Source organism: Hirundo rustica, chromosome 17 (assembly GCF_015227805.2).
Source record: "Hirundo rustica isolate bHirRus1 chromosome 17, bHirRus1.pri.v3, whole genome shotgun sequence".
NCBI classification, from domain to species: domain Eukaryota; kingdom Metazoa; phylum Chordata; class Aves; order Passeriformes; family Hirundinidae; genus Hirundo; species Hirundo rustica.
In genome coordinates this window covers 1,980,736-1,998,366 of record NC_053466.1, presented here as the reverse complement: position 1 = coordinate 1,998,366, position 17,631 = coordinate 1,980,736, and the positions used below count along the sequence as shown (strand labels likewise).

The 17,631-nt window shown below is 56.6% G+C and overlaps 1 protein-coding gene across 1 annotated transcript in view; it reads right to left on the bottom strand.

The window, feature by feature from the left end:
* The window catches only part of NCOR2 (nuclear receptor corepressor 2), a 186,024-nt gene that overhangs the window by 53,277 nt on the left and 115,116 nt on the right, over positions 1-17,631 (bottom strand). The window contains 3 exon segments of the mRNA XM_058422874.1: positions 323-385; positions 3,068-3,240; positions 4,069-4,190. Coding sequence (XP_058278857.1) covers positions 323-385; positions 3,068-3,240; positions 4,069-4,190 — 358 coding nt within the window.

The following is a 17,631-nucleotide window of genomic DNA, read 5'->3' as shown; positions in this document are numbered from 1 at the left end:
GGACAACGTGTCTTCACCATTTCCTACAGCCAACTCCTGCCTCGTGGGACACGCACGGCTCCAGCCACAGCCCAGCCATCCCTGGTGCTGGCACTGCTCCTGGGGCTGGAGAAGCTGAGCACACTCCCTGCACCGTTCCCTGCCTTCCCCACACCCTCCCTGAGGCGCGCCGGGAACAAACCGACAGCAGGACAGGCAGGATCCGGCCCCACAGCTCAGCACCCACCACGCTGCACCAAAGCCAGCAGTCAGATGCTTTCCATCCCCAATTGCTGGGTTCACTCCAGCACAGCCGATAAAACAAAGAAAATGAGCGTCTCACCTTTTTTAGCCGTCTCCATCTCCTCTTCGGTCCAGCGAGAGCTTTCATTCATTTCCAGGGAGGCTGGGAAGGAAGGAGGAAAGGGAGCAGTCAGCTGTGAGCAGGAGCCAGCAAGCCCAGTGAGCTCAGAGGTGTCCCAACACCCAAACCCTGTCCCATGCCCTCTTCCCTGGAGGCATGACAAAACCCCACGCAGTGTAGAAGTGCTCCCACAAGCAAGGCTGTCATGGTGTAGGCTCCTGAGGCTTTTCCACGCCGCAGTACCACACACGACATCCCCTCGGGATGCGTCTCAGTGATGCCAAACCTCCGCTATGGGCCTTGAGAGCGGCAGCAGGTGTCCTGCTGATGGTGCCACGCAGCCTGGCCCAACAACAGGTAGCTAAGATGGAGCTGGCTGTGGCTGTGTGCTTTGGAGGAGGCAGACACAGGGTGGGACCGTCAGAGACGGAGAAACAGCGTCACCTCGGTGGTGGCTTTGGCCGGCTGCATCTGTCACGGGTGTTGGCCGTGTGACCGCGGGCTCCCTCTGTGCCATCACTGGGCTCTTGGACAACACCTCCGAGCCACTTCCAGCACCAGCGGGGGCCTATCTGGAGCAGTGCCCATTGAAGGGAACGTGCTGCGCCAGCCAGGAGGCTGACAGGGCTGTCAGCATCTGATGCTGCCTCTCTCCCCAGCTCCAAGCAGGTGCTGGGGACACCGAGGTCCTGCATAAAGCCTTCACTATGCACCAGTCCTGCTGGCAGCCTGGCACAGAGCAAACCCTACAATAACACACTGGGGTGTGAGTCAGAGACAAAAAACAACTCGGTAAGGAAACAGATTTCCGGCTCAGGCTGCCAAGGGGTTATTACTCTAAACAACAGGCAAAGCATTATTTCAACAGTGATGAGAGATGTTTTGACAGTGTCCTTTCAAAATGGAAAACAGGCTGATAGGTTCAGGATAAAGAATACAGGCAAGGAGAGAAGGAAGGAAGGATCTTCCAAGAAGCTCTACGAGAAGCTGAGACCCTGTGGGAGGACAGCGCGGGTTCCGATGCCCACAGCACTGAGCAGAAGAATCTCCTTCAGAGCCGGCTGAGCACGATTGCAGGTGTCACCTCCCGGAAGACAGCACAGGTCACTGCCTCCCCCAGAACTGTGTCACCCCCGGGACAGCAGCCAAGAGGGAGGGAAATCAATACCTCACCGCTTCCCCCCGGCAGCGGGCAGAGCCGCGGCCACAACGCTCGTTTACGTAAAAGCGAGTGTCCCCGACGCCGTGCGGGCCCTTGGCTCAGCTGGCGATGGCTGTTATTGTATGGGACAGAAATGTCACAGAAACGGCCCGTTTGGTTTGATTAATGGCACCGCCTGAGGTTGCGCAGTTATGAAACAGATGCCTACGGGGAGCTCCGGCACGCTGCAGTTAAACCACAATACGGTTTTGTGCTGTTTTTTAATGTTCAATTGGTATTTAAAATGCAATAACTTTCTTAGCCAACCTAAATTAAAGCGCTATTGGAGAGACATAAAGCGAAATCAATTGCTCAGATATGTCACTGGAATTGATCCATTCCTTTTTCCCAATTTAACACGGTCTAAAGGCTTTCCTCTGCATTCGCAGTGAAGTTTATCAAGGACTCCGAGATACCGGGATAAAAAAAAAATCCCATCTAAGTTACTGGCATTATGTGCTGCTTCTCTGCAGCACTGCTGAACAAGTTGGAGGGAGAGAGCAGGGCTCTGCTGTGCTGGGGACTATTTATATCGCCTGTATGAAAACAGAGCGCTCGCAATCAAGGCTTCAGCCAGTTGTCAGCAGAGAACAGGGAGGCGAAACACCTCCGCGTGATTTATAGCACATGGAACAGCACAGGCAAGAAACTGCAAAGCAAGGAAACCAAGTGGAGTCACCCTGCTTTTATTTTTACCTGCCTTAGGTAGCACAGCAATAATTTTGTACTTTGACAGAGTAGAAAATATAGGAGAATCAGCCAAATTCCTCCATGCATTGGTTTCTCTAAGTCAATACATGAGCCCGCTCCCTGGGGTGGCAGCTACAGATGCCAGAGGCAGATGTGGCCAGTGTGGGGCTGTGGACGCTGCCATGAATTCCCACCTAGCCCAAGGCCAGCATGGCAGCCTGGCACAGCTGTGGGCTGGTGCAGTGCCTGGATGCCACGGTACAGGCAGCACCCTTTGCTGCATCGGGCATGGATGGAAATGGACCAGCCCAATGCCCAAGGCCGAGGAGGAGCAGATCCCACAGGCTGCAGCTGCTCAGGCTCCAGACAAAATTGAAAACAGAGCAAGTAGGAGAAGCGGCAGAAACCCAGGCAAGCCTGGGATGGCAGAGCAGGGTCCCGTGCAGAGGTCAAGGGGACTGAGAAGCTGGAGTAGCTGTAAAGGGAACCAGCTCCGAGCGCAGGAGGGACACAAGCATTGCCAAAGCACTGCTAAAACTGAAGGCTTCCCTTTTTGTCTTTTGCAACACTTTCCCTCTGAGGCCCTAAAACCCATTAACACTCAGCCAGGACAGCCCAGGCTTAAAAACGCCCCCACTCACCCTGGTGAGCCGCGCTGAGCAACTCATGTGATAGAGAGAAACATCACTGCTACTCCCCAGAAAGAAGGATTTCACGAAGGAAACCCCTCTTCTGCGAGCGAGGGAACAGAGCAGAGCGACGCCCCATGCCAGCACAATGGGCAGCCCAAAAGCCCAGCCCAGGGCAGGGTCCCCTCGTCCCCTGTCACGTACCCAGCTCCGCGCTCTGCTGCGGCGTGGCTGCCTCCTCGTTGTTGGCCTCGTTGGCCATGGAGCGGGTGATGCGGCCCTTGCGCCGGCCCTGGCTGTTGGCGGTTTTGCGACCTTTGGAGGTGACGGTTTCTTTCTCATCGTTGTCTTCTCCGGATGTGTCGTCGTTCTTGTCCCTGCAGAAAAACAGGGAGAGAAGGAAAAAGAAAAAAAAATTGTTGTTTGGTCGGTCTGATTTTTAGGTCAAGCAATTATTTCTCTGCACATGTTTGGGGATTTTTCTTTTTGTTGTTGGTTTTTTAGGGGGGCAGGTCTGCAGTTTTTTCTGCAGACACAGGCTCTTTTCCTGGCTGGGATTGGCGGTGGGGTGATTTGTGGTGGGGTTTTCTTTCTGCAGCTGGCTGCAGCTCCACCACCAAGTGCACGCAGAGACCTGACGGAGACAGGTTTAATACCAGACCATTCAAATTCATCCCTGCCTCCTCCTCATTTATCTTCCTGAAAGGGACCTGCTGGTAAATGTCTTTGCAGCCTAGATATAATGAAGCCAGATGTTCTTTTAAACCGAGTATTAAGCCCATTACAGATAGCGAGCGGTCTGCGTGCCAACCTTCCCCTGCCACGGCGCTGATGCTCGGCGTGAGGGAGGCAGGGCTGGCTGGAGCTCCTGCTCTGGGAGCGCTCACGTTGACATCAATAACACTAAAGGTGAAGTGCCGCGCCCCGATCGCTCCTCCAGCTCCCAGAGGCTCTGGTAACAACAAAACAAGCTGGAGGATCACGGCAGCTTTGCAGATTGATTGGGTCGATATAAAAACCCCCCATATCGTGGTGCTTTCCCAGTCTGGGAGCAGCAGGGAAGAGGAATGAGGAGGAGGATCTGCCTTTCCCTCCCTGCAGAGGAGGTGAGGCGGACACACACAGTCCTGCACAGGGTCAGGCAGCTCTGGACTATGCTCCCATCACCACATTCCAGTGGGGCAATGTCCTTGCTGCATCCTTACTTTGTCAGTTCTTCTTTGTCATTTTCTGTTTCCTGCTTGTCTTCCTCCTTTTCTCCCTCCTTCTCTTTTTCCTTCTCTTTTTCATCTTTCTCTTCTTGGCTGCTCCGGGGCATTTGCTGCTGCTGCAAAACAAAAGACGTAAAATAAACCAAGCCCTCAGCGCTGAGGCGGACACGGGGCAGCACCTGGGCCAACCCAAACAACTGCTGCGAAACAATGCTGGGGGCCAGTGGCCAAGAGGAAAGAGCTGCAGGCAGAGGGTGCAGGCAGGACACTGGTGGAGGCCACAGGGGCTAAAAGCGTTTCAGAGAGATCAGAGCTAGCTCAGGATCAGGCATGGCAGCTGCACTCTGGCTCCCGTTCCAGGCACCGGGACAACCCCAGCTGCTCCCCTGGAATCAGGCAACAAGCAAGGATCTGAAGTGGGGGTAAGGCAGGGAGGTGAGAACTACCCCCCTGTCGTGGCTTGGCCACATGGGTGGTGCTTGACAGCCAGTGGATGCATTTTGCTGGAGCATGAAGGAGACAGGGCACCTGTGACACCCCGAGGCTCGGCAATATCAACGCTTCTGATCTTTTTCCCAAGCATCTGACACAGCACATGGGGAATGTTTGTGGCTCTGTATCACCAAGAGGGAAGGTGCCCTCTCTGCCCTCTCTTTATCACCGGGCACCTTCAGCAGAGGCCGTGAGCCCAACTGCCTCAAGGCCGCTGCTGCTGCTCAGACCAAAAGCACCGTGGTACCCCAGGGAGGGACTCGGTGATTATTATAGTTCTGGATTTTGTTTCAACAGCTGCAGGAAGGAGGCTGCTGGGGAGGCCTGGTTCCCCTGACCTCCCTTCCCTCTGGTGACCAGCAAACGAGAGGCATTGAATAGAGAAGTAGAAATTAGAGACGGAAATGATTTATTAAACCATCCTGCTCCTGGCTAATGCAAGGCTGCTTGCTCCAGGAAACCCACCCGGGCTCACCCGGCCCCTGCCCAGTCTGCAGGGCTTCCACCACCCCTTGGGAAAGGGTTTGGTGATGTAATGGGGAGTAAAATTGCTTTAAAACGGATTTATCAGCAGAAGGTGGCTGGTCTGGCTGGCACGCAGCCATACAGCAAGTACAGATGAGGTGTCCTCGCATCCCTTGAGCCAGTAGGACTGGCCTGACCCCACTCTGCAGAACTGGGAGGCTGCTTCAAACATGGGCATGCTGCAGCAGCAGCACTGGCTGCAAGCAGAGCTCTTTGACCCCATGGGCTGGTGCTAAAATCAGAAGAGTGGAGCTCTCAAATGGAACAGCTCAACGAGAGAACTTTCAGGCCCTGGTTGAACGAAAGTCCTTAAAATCCAGGCACAGCCCTCACTGAAACCCCACAGACTTTCAGTTCCTCCTTGTACAGGGGGAGGCAGCTGTGCCATCAGGATCCTGGCACGCTTGGCCAGCCCCTGGAGCCCCCCTGCACACGTGCAGAACACAACTGTAATGCATCAGCTCACACTCCTGATGCTCTGGGAATTGCACCGTGGGATGCAAGGCTGGGAGGTCCCAGGGGAGAGGGAGTCAGGGAACAGCTGGGATGAGCCCTCGGTTACTTATGATTTTCCAAAGTCCACAGATCACTAAGGCCTGGGGAACATGCAGCAAGTGGCCAAGGGAAGCGTCACCCCAGTGCAGCGGGCACTGCCCTTGTCAGCCCCCAAACCAGGGGAGAAGGAGGAGGGCAGGGAACAAGCTGGAACGGAAGGTGGGGAAGCCTGCAGTGCTGCAGAGGAGCAAAGGGCATCCATCATGTGCATTTCCCCAGCATTGCTCTGAACTCTCTGACTCTGAGTCACTCCATGGTGAACCCTGAGCGCGGGTTCAGCCCAGACAGACGCCCATGAGGTGAGGGCTGTGACCTCCAAGGGCTGGGCAGGCGGCAGGACAGGCTCTGCCCCAGGCCTGGCCATCACCACCCATCTGCATTCCCCTCACCAAAGGTTTGGCAAAGGAGGGGAGCCCACACGAGGTTCACAGTATTTCTACCACTCAATTGCAAATATTTTCTTTTGTAGGATGCGGGAAACGCTGAATCCAAGAGATCCCAGCTCTCCTTCAGATTTAAACCCAGCTGTGACCACACGAGTAACTGCCCCAGCTTCAGGCTGGAGTGAGCATCCAGGAAAGGTTCAGCATCATCTTATCCCTGTCTCTTACACTTGTCTGAACTAGGGGGCTGCCAGCCTGAGCAGCCATTGCAGCTTTTCCCCAGAGGAACAGGCTGGAATAGCAGCGATGCCAGGGAGCTTCCTGTACCAGCCTGAAAACACAGGAGCAGGAAGGCAAGGAGAGATGAGAGTGGCCTTGGTGGCTCATGCAGCATCACAGGTGCTTCCCTGCAGAGGCATCTGCCAAGCTTTGGCACGATCAGGATGGGCAAACCCCACTGTGCTGGCTTCAGTGGGCCACTGCACGTCCCTCTCCTCGCAGACGTTTCAAGCCCAGCCTGGTAGGACATCAAATGAAGGCTTCTCCCAGTGCAGAGGCACATCTCGATCCAAGGATGCCCTCTAGTGATTGCCCTGCTCTGGCCACGGCCGGGTGCCCAATGCCAGGAGCAGGAGCCACTGGGATAAGCACCCTGCAGCCAGCAGGACAGACAGGACAGGTCTCACCTGCCAGCCAGGTGAAATACATACAATGGGCAGCATCATCACCACCAGGCCACGGTGGGAAAACCGACCCAGCTCCACCCAAGGCTGTGCTCACGTCTTCTTCTGAGGAAAGGCTCGCAGCCAAATGCTGATGTGAACCCTGGCAAGCCCACAGTGACGGCTTATCTCCTGTACTAGAGCTTGGCTGCAGAGCAGGGCACCTGCCAAACACCCTCGGAAACGCCTCTGCTCACGAATGTCCCCCTTACATCACACCAGGGGTACAATGCTGGAATAGAAGCTGTGGGGCACCAAGCACCCAGCCCCGGGTGGGGAGCGAGCACCCTGGGGTGCTGAATGGAGCCATTTCAGAGCCCGGCTACAGATGGCACACACAGACAAGACAATCCCCCAGCGATCCACCACGGCAGCTGCCCCAGCCCATCCGTGCTATGTGCTCTACCCCAGACCTCAGAGCGGCATGGGAACCGGAGCGTGCCGTGGCACGGCGGCGGGCAGCGCCGGGAGCCCCCGAGCCGGCCGGTCCCCCTCCCGGCGCTGCCCCCGCGCTCTGTGGGGAGGCTATTCTTAGTGCTGGACACGGACCAGCTCTGGATGATTCAAGGGACGGGACGCCATCCCAAAGCGTGACGGGCCAGGAAATGCTTCCCCAATTACCGGCTGATGTTTCCCTCTGATTCACACCGCCCTGGCTAGAGGTGGACTGGCAGGTGGGTCAGCCCTTAGCGGAACCCCCAAAGGCCGGCACCAAAACTGCTCAGCTCCCGGCAAGCTTAAAACTCTCTCCACCTACATCTCTGCCATCCTGAGACACTCCATCTCCCAGAGACAAACCAGGGACGTGCTCCCCACCTTGCACAAGCGGGCCAAGGGATGTGCCCGAGGCCAGGTAAGATGCCTGTGGCAGAGGGCAGGGCCGTCCCTCCCTCCCAGGTCAGACGCTGTAACCCCGGACCGCCCTTCCTCCTCCTCCTCCTCGGCATCGCTGCTGCTTGTTTTTGCTGCCGACGCATCCTGTTTATTTTAAAAGGCCCCGGGACAAAAATCGGACGCGGGACGCGTGAGCGAGAGGCCGACCCTGCCCCGAGTCCAGGGGGACAGGCGGCCTCCTCCGCTCCCTGTGCGCTCCGGCCGGAGCGGCTCCGTAATTACAAACACCTGCTCACCTCTGCCCCGAAATCCCGCCGGCCCCGGAGCAGCTGGAGCGGCGCAGAGCGCTGCCAGCTCTCCCGGGAACACCGCGTTCCGGGGGCCCGCGGCGGGCACGCATATTCCCGCGGCGGGCACACACGCTCCCGCGGCGGGCACACACATTCCCGCGGCGGGCACACACGCTCCCGGAGCGGGCACACACGCTCCCGGAGCGGGCACGCACATTCCTGGAGCGGGCACACACGCTCCCGCGGCGGGCACACACATTCCCGCGGCGGGCACACACATTCCCGGAGCGGGCACGCACATTCCCGGAGCGGGCACGCACATTCCCGGAGCGGGCACGCATATTCCCGCGGCGGGCACGCACATTCCCGCGGCGCCCGGCTCCCGGCCGGACGGGCACGGCTCGCCCTGCCTGGCCAGCTCCTCCGGGCACCGCACGAGGAGCTCAGCTGCCATAAAAGCTTCGCTCCCAAGCTGGCTTTCGGTAGGAGCCGGACAGGGGAACGCTGACCCCGCTGAGGAGTCCTCCCTGAGAAGGGAGCGACTCGCCGCGCGTCCTGACTCGCTGGGAGAGAGCCCTGGCGAGGAAGAGGTGCAGCTCCTCCCACTCTGTTTACTTCCTCTGCCGAGGCACTGCCTGCTGCTGGAAGCGGGACGAGAGGGCAGGAGGAGGTTGGGGGAAGCAGCTCCCCACCTTTGCCCTCCCCAATGCCGCCGGAGACGCCTGAGCCTGTGGCAGAGAGACGGCGAAAGCAGCCACAAACCCCTCGGCAGCCGGCAGCGCGTCCCTCGCCTCCTCAGCGCCCCGCTCGCCCGCTCCCCGGGAGCTGCGGCCCCCCGTCCCCCCGGATCACTCACCTCCCCGCTCCCCGGCTCCCGCGAGCGGCCGGTCCCCGACAGCCCCATCGCCAGCTCCCGGCCCCTGCTCACCGCCCAGCCATCCGGGCGCGCTGTGCCTTACGTTCTCCGGCTCTGAAGGCTTCCTGACGATTTGCATAGTTAAGCCGTAAACTAACCACAACATTCCTCTTATGATTTTGCAATCTGCTGGAATAACGTGGTCGCTCTAAGTCGAGCGATGAATCATCATCTATAAACCACAGCTCTCGTCACCGGGGCTCTCAGTGCTGGCTGCAGCCTGCGTGATTAATCCGCCAGGATGCCAAGCTTAACCTACGGTGCAGGGCTATTTATTTTCCAAACTTGCGAGCCTCCAGAAAACGACCGCTGCTGCCTTCCCCATCCCCTTGGTGGCGAGATGCCCCAGGCTGCGGCAGGGGACCAGGAACAGGGGATCGCCTTTGCTGCCCACAGGATGTCCCAGCGTTAACCACCGGGACCGTGCACCTTGCAACTGAGGCACCCACGCCCTCCTCCGGCCCACCCTCAACTCCACAGCACTCCCAAAACACGCACCAAAACACCACTTTTGCCAGCAGGAATGAGCTCATCCCTGGCAGTCCGGCTCCCGAATCAGAACTACCAGCTCCTGCCGCCCCAACTACACCACTTGCTGCTGGATAAGCTAGTGGGGAACTGGGTCATGGTGCTGGCACGGAGAGAGAGCCTGTCCTCGAGCCCAGTGCCACTGAGGCTGGCATCTCCTCTCTCCCACACCAGGGTTCAAGGCCAGACTGGCTGCACGGGGGATGCCATTTGGTTGCTAGCAGATGCATCATCTCCCCTGCTATCATTACGGTGTCCTGGGCTCCTACAGGAGATGGAACCACCAGCTCCTGTTTGTTCCTTAAATCAGGAGGGAGCAAGCCTGTACACCCTGGTGCAGAGGGAGCTGTGCATGCCAGGCTGAGCTGCAAGGCGCACGCTTTTGGTGCCACTCGAGCTCGTTCCCAGCTACTGCAGGCAGCGAGCTCCGGGTTTTTGTTTAAAGGCAGCTCTGCACCCTTGCCACAGCCTCACTGCGGCAGCGCAGGGACACGTGCCAACCCTCTCGCCAGCATGTCACACCAGAGTCTGTCTCGACAGGGACTTTGGAGGGAGCTGTATCCCTCCAGCATGAGCCCCAGCCCCTCTGGCAGCCGGGAGCACCCACTCGGCTGTGCCGCCTCTCCCACGTGCAGGGCACCAGCTCTTCACTTCTCCAGCGTGTGACTTCAGACCAATGGCATTTATGATGTTCTCCAGGGCACTCAGCTGCGGAGCAGGCTCAGGCCAAGGTCACTGCACGCAATCAGGGAGTTGCAAATTAAAACCAGCTCGAGATAAGCTGAAGACAAAAGGCCAACGCTACGCTGGCCAGGAACGCCTGGGGTTTGCTTTGCTGCTTCTCCAGGAGCCCCGGCACAGCTGCCATGGGCACGCACGGCTGCCTGCCGGCATCACCCTGAATGTCCCACAGGGTCCGGAACTGGCACCACGGGGCAGGATGCTCTGTGCAGCACAGCCAGCAGCACTTGGCACTTGGCTCTTGCCCCCCTCCCCAAGCCCACAAGATTCTGTGCAGGGCATCTTTGCCAGGAACAGGGCTGGCACCATGCAGCCGTAGCTTGGGAGCGTCCTCTCTTTGCCACCTACATCTTTCCACCTGCTTTCAAGCTCTTCCTCTGGCAGGTCACACCAGAGAGAGCCAGGGCAGGCACCTGGCCACAGAACGCCCTCAGCACCAGCCTCCCTGCTGTCCAGGCACCTAAAGTGCCCGTGGAATTTCCTTCCATGCCAATGCCACAGCAGAGGCAGAAGCATCCACCTCTGAGGTTTGATCTCACACAGCCACTGCAAACACCGCTCCCCACATGTCCCTACCACCTCCTGAGTCAGGCTGGACACACAGCACAGGGAGGATGGCTTAGAAATACATTTTGTGTGTCATGTAACCGACCCCCAGGGCCTGGAGCCCTTGCTCCAATGGTCTGGAACGCCTCAGGCCTCGCTGCCACCCAGCCTGGCTTCTCACGACCGCGCGCGGCACCCTCCACTCATGGGAGAAACCACAAAGCAAAACAAGCCGCTGCCAAAACAACAAGGGGAGGAAGAGGAATGTCTGCCGGCAGCTCAGCTTTGATTGCTTGTGTCCCAGGGCTGGGTTTGATCCCGTTGGCTGTGGAAGCAAGTCCAAAAAATCAAAGGGCCGGGCTCAGATTTCATAAGAATGACAGAGAGCACGGGGATCACTGAGTGCAGCTCAAACTGTGGCAGCTCCGAGCTGGGCTGCTCCTCTACCAGCAAACAGCCAACTCTGCAACACAGGTTCATCACATGGCAGGGATGGAGAGCACTGAGGCTGTGCCCAGTGTCCCAGGAGATGGGGACACACCCTGTGCACAGTCCTCAGCTCAGCTCTCGGGCACCACAGGCCACCAAACACAGCCAGTGCCAGCAGCAAAGCGTTGGCAGCTGCAGCCAGGCTGCCCTGCCGTGCCATGGGGAAGCCCTGTGCCATCACCCAGGCTGCTGGTCCTGGAGCAAGCGGGGTCCTGGGGGCATGCAGCATGTCAGGGGTGAGCAGAGGGGCTGGAGGTGGCACCAGAGTGATGCTGGAGCCTGCATCACTTGCCAGACCACAGGACAAGCAGCCCGGGTGCGCTCACCCGAGTGTGGGCTCATCTTGGGCAGCACTGGGAGCCTGCTGGGCACAGGAACTGTTCAGGCAGAGCCCAGTGTGGCTCAGCCCAGCGCAGCTGGCACTGCCTCCTTCCCACTGCTCGCTCTGTGATACCAAGGAAGCACTGGAGTGATTTTTTACAGGACCCTGCTCACCAGATCCTTCCGTGAACCACTGAGGGCTTTTCCATAAGAGGAAATGTTTCTTTTCTGGGTCGCTGCTGAGTTTTTTAAAAAGTGATTTGATTGCTTCTGAAGGGAAAAATGACCCGAAGGGAAGAGAGCGTAACGTTTGGAAGCAGCGGAGATGAGCCCCCGCTCTGTCCCAGGCAGGGAACACGTGTTTTCTCTTCCCTGTGGTTTGCTTCACCCTGCTCCCCACTGCTTGCAGCCCCCTGGCCACACGCCGACCCCTCCCCAAGCCCTGCCAACAGAGGAAGGTGCCAGGTCAGCAGTCTGTGGGATGCAGAGCAGCATCCACACACGCCACCAACAACCAGGGGCAAAGCAAGCCCTGTATCCTTGTAGAATCAGATTTCTGGGATTTTCAGCTGTGCCTGCTTTAGAAAGCAATTTAGCAATGACATGGCCTATTTCCCATCCATTCCTAGTCAAACCTGGATCACACCAACAGATAAAACAACTCATCCCAAAATCCAACCGCTTCCTGTGTCCTGCAGCGAAGATGCTGCAGGTCCCTCGCTGGGATCAGCAATGCCCAGCCCAGATCCCAAACCCTGCCCCGAGGAGTACTCACGTGGGCAGGGGCGTGGTGGAGCGCTGCCTGCGAGGATACATCCACCTGCTGCTGGAGAAACACCAGTCCCAGCCTGGGGGCCAGCAGGAACGTGGGGGTCACCTCACTGAAGTGACTCTTTCGTTACTGCTACCTGCAGATGCGATCGGCAGCACGGCAGAGCCGGGCTCTGCGGGCCAGAGCGTCCATCAGCAGCCTGCGCCACCCCTGAGGAAAGCGGCTGCGTGTCCCTGCCCGCCCATGCCCGTCCCTGCTCTGAGCCCACGAGTCTCCCTGCTGTCCCTGCACTGTCACCAGCCCACACGGGGACCTGGGGACCAGGCAGCCACCCTCCTGTGGCAACGCGTCGCCTGATTCTTTTCCCAAATATGGCCATGTCGTTCTCATTAAATCACCCCCAAAACTGCAGCTGGGATTTCAGGAATGCAAGTTTCCATTGTGTTCGCCCGATTGTGCTGCCTGGAGGGGCGGCAGGGCTGCGGGAGAGCTGCTGCACCCTTGTGATGGGAGAACGGGCACGATGGACCTCACAGGGAGCACCTGAAAGAACTGAAAGAGCACGTGCCAAAGAAGGGTTACAGAAAGGATCTCAACTCGAGCCTCACTGTGTCTCACACCTCATTCACCTCCAGGACAGGCATCCTGACATAAATCTCTCTGGTGACTGCAGGTTTAAAGAGTGACAACATGCACTGAGCACCCAGGGGACAAACACTCTGTGAGACGTTTTCTCTTGTGAGGCCACATTTGAGCAGGACCAGGACCACAGGGTCTGACCAAGTTCAGCTTCTCGCTGGTCCTGCAGCCTCAGCCTGATTTCCTGGGCCATCAGCAGCCCCGTCACACTGCACATTTGTCCAGAAAAATGAGCCAAATTCAATCCCTTTTATATCCCAGCAGTGACATTCCACTGGCAGAAGATGAACCCATGCCCCAGCACTGACATCCCTGGCGTGATTCCCAACCAGGCCATCTCCATCACAGCCCGCCCCAGCTCATCCACAGATAATTTCAGTGCTGTTTTACATACAACACTCCAGTCAGCACAGCCTTAAGCGCCTGCAGAATAATTTTGTGGTTATTTGTGGCACAAAGTTTACTGGCCACATCCAGGGCTGTGTCTGCATGATGTGCTTCATGATTAAACCAGGATTTTGTGACGAGTTATTTCCCTGTGCCTGGAAGAGAAGTTGTCAAACCCTTTATCACTAATGAGGAGCTGCTCCCCAGACTGATGAAGATCAAATGGTTCCCAGAAACAAGTATCATTCCTCTCATCAGCTACTGTGGTTACCCCAGTGGGAGCACTTGCACAATTTACAGAGTTAGAAGAGTTTGCTGAGCTCTAGATCTGATCCCTGGGGAGGGAGGAGAGGCACTGGCATGGCAAAGCTGGAGCACAGCAGATCTGCTCCTGCTTTCAAGCCCTGGAGCCTTGGGCAGGCACAGTCTGCAATCCCAAACCCTGCCAACCCTGGCTAGTGTGACAGGGCTGCTGGTGGCCAGGGAAACCTGCTTGGCCGGGTTTTCCTTAATGCTCCGGGACCCACGCGATATCAAACCGGGCCAGACCCTGCTGGGACGACGCTTCTGCCAAAAAAGTAAGCGGGCTGTTTATAAAAATCTGGGTTGGGGCTGTTTATCCACGTTGGTGAGGGGAACGGTTTGTGTTTGGGGAGGGCGGGACAGACGGCGGGACGGATAATTCGATTTGGGTTTTGGCAGGGGACAGGGAAGAGGGTGGGCCTGGGAAAGGCTGGCGGGGCTGGCGGGGGAGCGCACCGCCCGGCCAGGTCACACCGTGGGTCCCCGCCCTGCCGGCACGGCTCTGGCACCGCGCTCCGTGGAGGAAGGGGGGGTCCGGGCGGCTCCACCGCCCCGGGGGCCGCGGAACGAGTCCTCGAAAGTGTCGGCACTGACACACGGCCCTTGGGCCAGGGAATACGTGAGCAATGTCTGACAGCAGTGCGAGGGGCTGGCGTGACGCTCCGTGCGCCGGCTGCGTCCCTGCACCATGACTTCATCCCCCTTTGAGTCATCCTCAGGGCGGGCAGGCGGCTCCTCCAGCCGCCCATGGTCCCGCTGCCGACAGACTGACCTACAGGACTCCTGCTGACAAACTGACCATGGTCCTGCTGCCGAGAGACTGACCCACAGGACTCCTGCTGACAAACTGACCATCGTCCTGCTGCCGAGGACTGACCCACAGGACTCCTGCTGACAAACTGACCATCGTCCTGCTGCCGAGAGACTGACCCACAGGACTCGTCCTGCTGCCGACAGACTGACCCATGGTCATCCTGCTGATGGACTGACCCACAGGACTCCTGCTGACAGACTGACCATCGTCCCGCCGACAGACTGACCATGGTCCCACTGCCGACAGACTGACCCACTGACAGCTCTGCCTGGTGGAATGGCTGCCCCACCTGCCGAGACGATGCCTTTCCCCCCCAAGGAATTCACTGGCAGGAAGCATATCTGCAGCTGCTTCACGACCAAAGGGCAATGTTACTCCAAAATCAAAGCAAATCTACTCTGGAATAAAAATCTCACACTCCAAATGGAATAATTACGTTGAAGTAGAGTCATTTTCCTTCCAGCCCAACACTCGTGTTCCCACAGCCCGGTAAAACAGCTTCCCAAAGAATGAAGCACACTGTCAATTTCGGTGTGCTTGCTATAGGATTTAGAGGTTTCACGGAAAAACACTGAAATACCCCTAAGAGCGACTGCCACAGACCCTGAGTTGTATGAACACATCAACACAGGGGTTTGTCATTACAACCTCATGCAAATTTATGCTTTTTACTGTACACTGACTATTGGATCAGACCATTCTACCATGGCACTTTTTTTTTTTTTCAGCGAGAAATGACAACAAGGAAGCTATTTCTCTTCCCACCAATTCCCCCCCTCGCAGGGTTATACTGCCTTTTCATACACAAGCACAGAGGATTATTTTAGAAAGATCTTCACCTCAGGAGCCTCAGTATTATGCATGGTGACCCGTTGGATGTGGGCACCTTCCACTGAGCAGTGCCATGGAAGGCGGAGTGCTGGGAGCATCCTGCCTCGGAGTGGGCGGCTGCTCCGTTTTCTGACAAACTGGAAGTGGAATCATGTGAAGTCCCCGCTCTTGGCAGGAGATTTTTAGCAGTAAGTTGCAGCTTTATGAGGAATATCCTTTGCCAGGGGACCATCAGCCAGGGAGCAGTGGGATTCTTATTTTTTAATGGACGTTTAATAAGTAGGCCACAAAGATAGTCTTGACACAGAGTAGCTTTTTTCTCAGTGTAATTATCTCCCTTCCCTCTCAAGCTGCCTGCAGCCTCCAACAGCAAATAAGACCACCAACCTCTCTGCGAGAAAAGGAGCAAGAAACCAGCATAGGGCCACTTGAAATGCTCTTTGTACCAGATCTCATCCACTCTCCTCTCATCTGATACAAAAACCAACCTCTCCTCCCCTCCTCCAAATTAATTAAAGCTCAGCTTCTGGTGTTTAACTGCTTGAACCTTTACCAGCAGGAAAAGATGTGCTTGGAACACAATGCTGTAGGAAGGCTGTCTAGGATTCCGTCTCCTCCCTGCACGTTGCCCATCCCTGTGTGTCCTCTGTCCTTTATCCTGTCACCAGCTCTAGTTGCTGAGACTGTGCAGGTAAAGGCAGAGCTGGCAGTGCCACGTCAGCCCAGTGCTGCTGCCCCTCAGTCACAGTCCCCACTCCTCACCAGGCCACTTGGAAAACAGAATGAGAGACCTGCAGGGACCTGCGCAGGTTTCCAAACAATCCAGGATCCCTTGGGAACAAGCAGGGAACAAGCAGGGTGCTGGCTGAGCCTTTGGGACAGGTTACTCCCAAATGAGCGCTCCTGCAGCACAGGCAGAATTTGAGCTGCTTCTGAAAAGACTCACTAAGCAAAATGCCACCAGGAGCATCCTTCCATCCCCAGGAGCCCTCCAGGTTTGCCAGTATCTGACCTCTCCCACGATGTCTGTGCAGTCACACACTGACCCAGTCTGCTGTGTGGCAGCAGATCCCATCAGCACCACACCCAGGAGAGACCCTGGCTTCACGAGGAGGTGGAAAGGAGATGCCTCACTGCTCCCACCAGCTTCCGGTAGGATTTTTAACAACATATTCATCCCTTTATTTACCTTAAAATGCCACCCAAAAGTGAGTGTCTCCCCGGCAGAGCCTTCCTCTGCAGCACAGACCCAGCCCCGCAGCAGCAGCATGCCCTTCCCAGGCTCTTCCAGCACTCCTCTCGTGCAGTCTTGCAGGAAATGGATGCAAATACTAGAGGTATCACAGCACAAAGTGCGAGTTTCAAAACCCCCAAAGATTTCTGTATTCAGGCTGAATACAGCAGCTGCTGTTCTGCACCTCTCTCCTACTGTGAATCATGCAGCCAGCCCTTGGCTCTTAAAGCTCGTCTGAACATCCCACCTCCCACCTGAGCATCCAACAGTAATGGGAAATATTCACTGTGTCGCTTCCTCCGAGACTCAGGGGGGCTCCTCTTTCAAAATCAACGATGTTCTGGCTGAGGTCTGCTCCAGGGGAGGTGTAAATTGTTCCCTTTGCTGAGATTCCCACTTGCAAAAACAGTCCTACAGGCGATGAAGCAAGTCCCCGCTTCTAAAGGCTGGCACTGGAGAAGGCTCCAAAGGGCAGCACACATCTCCAGCGCCTGGGCTGGATCATGTGGAAAGCATCGTGGGAAATTCTGCAACTAGCCGTGCTTTGGATGATTTCAAAACCCAAAACACAAACAGTCCCTGCTGGGTGCAGGATGGGCAGGTCTGCGGCTGCTGGGGTAGGTAGGCAAAATGAAGAGCAAAGCCTCTCACTCTCCACACTTGCTCAATTTAACATTGAAACCAGAATGAGCTGTGCTAAATGTCTCCACCGCTAACAAGAAACAAATGTGGCCTCATCTTCTAGTTGCTGTGATCTAACAAAACAGACCATGGTAAACACTATAAAAATGTACTGGAGGGAACCACCCTGTGTTTGCTGGGAGAGCGACTGGATAATCTAATAGGGCTTTATCCATCTCTAATGTCTGAAAAAAATAGAAGGGAAAATTGGGCCCCATCCATGACATTTGTCATGTGCTAGCTATTCTGATGTCTTAATGCTGCAGAAATCAAATTGGAGTGAGGCTACCTATCTGCTTCCCAATCAGGATCTAGGCCCAAGTGCTGCTTTTTATGGCCATGCAGCGTGAAGATCTGCTGATGTCAGTGGTGTCACGGGCCAGACCAGTTTTTCCATCCTTATCCCCACGTTATCTGGGGAGACAGTCCCTTTGTGGCTACCTCACTCTCCTTGTGACATGAATAATCGCTCACTTCATGGACCTGGGCATCTACCAGCAGGACCTGCCTCTGCCTGAAAGCCTGCATGGGCATAAGGCACCTTTCCAAAAGGT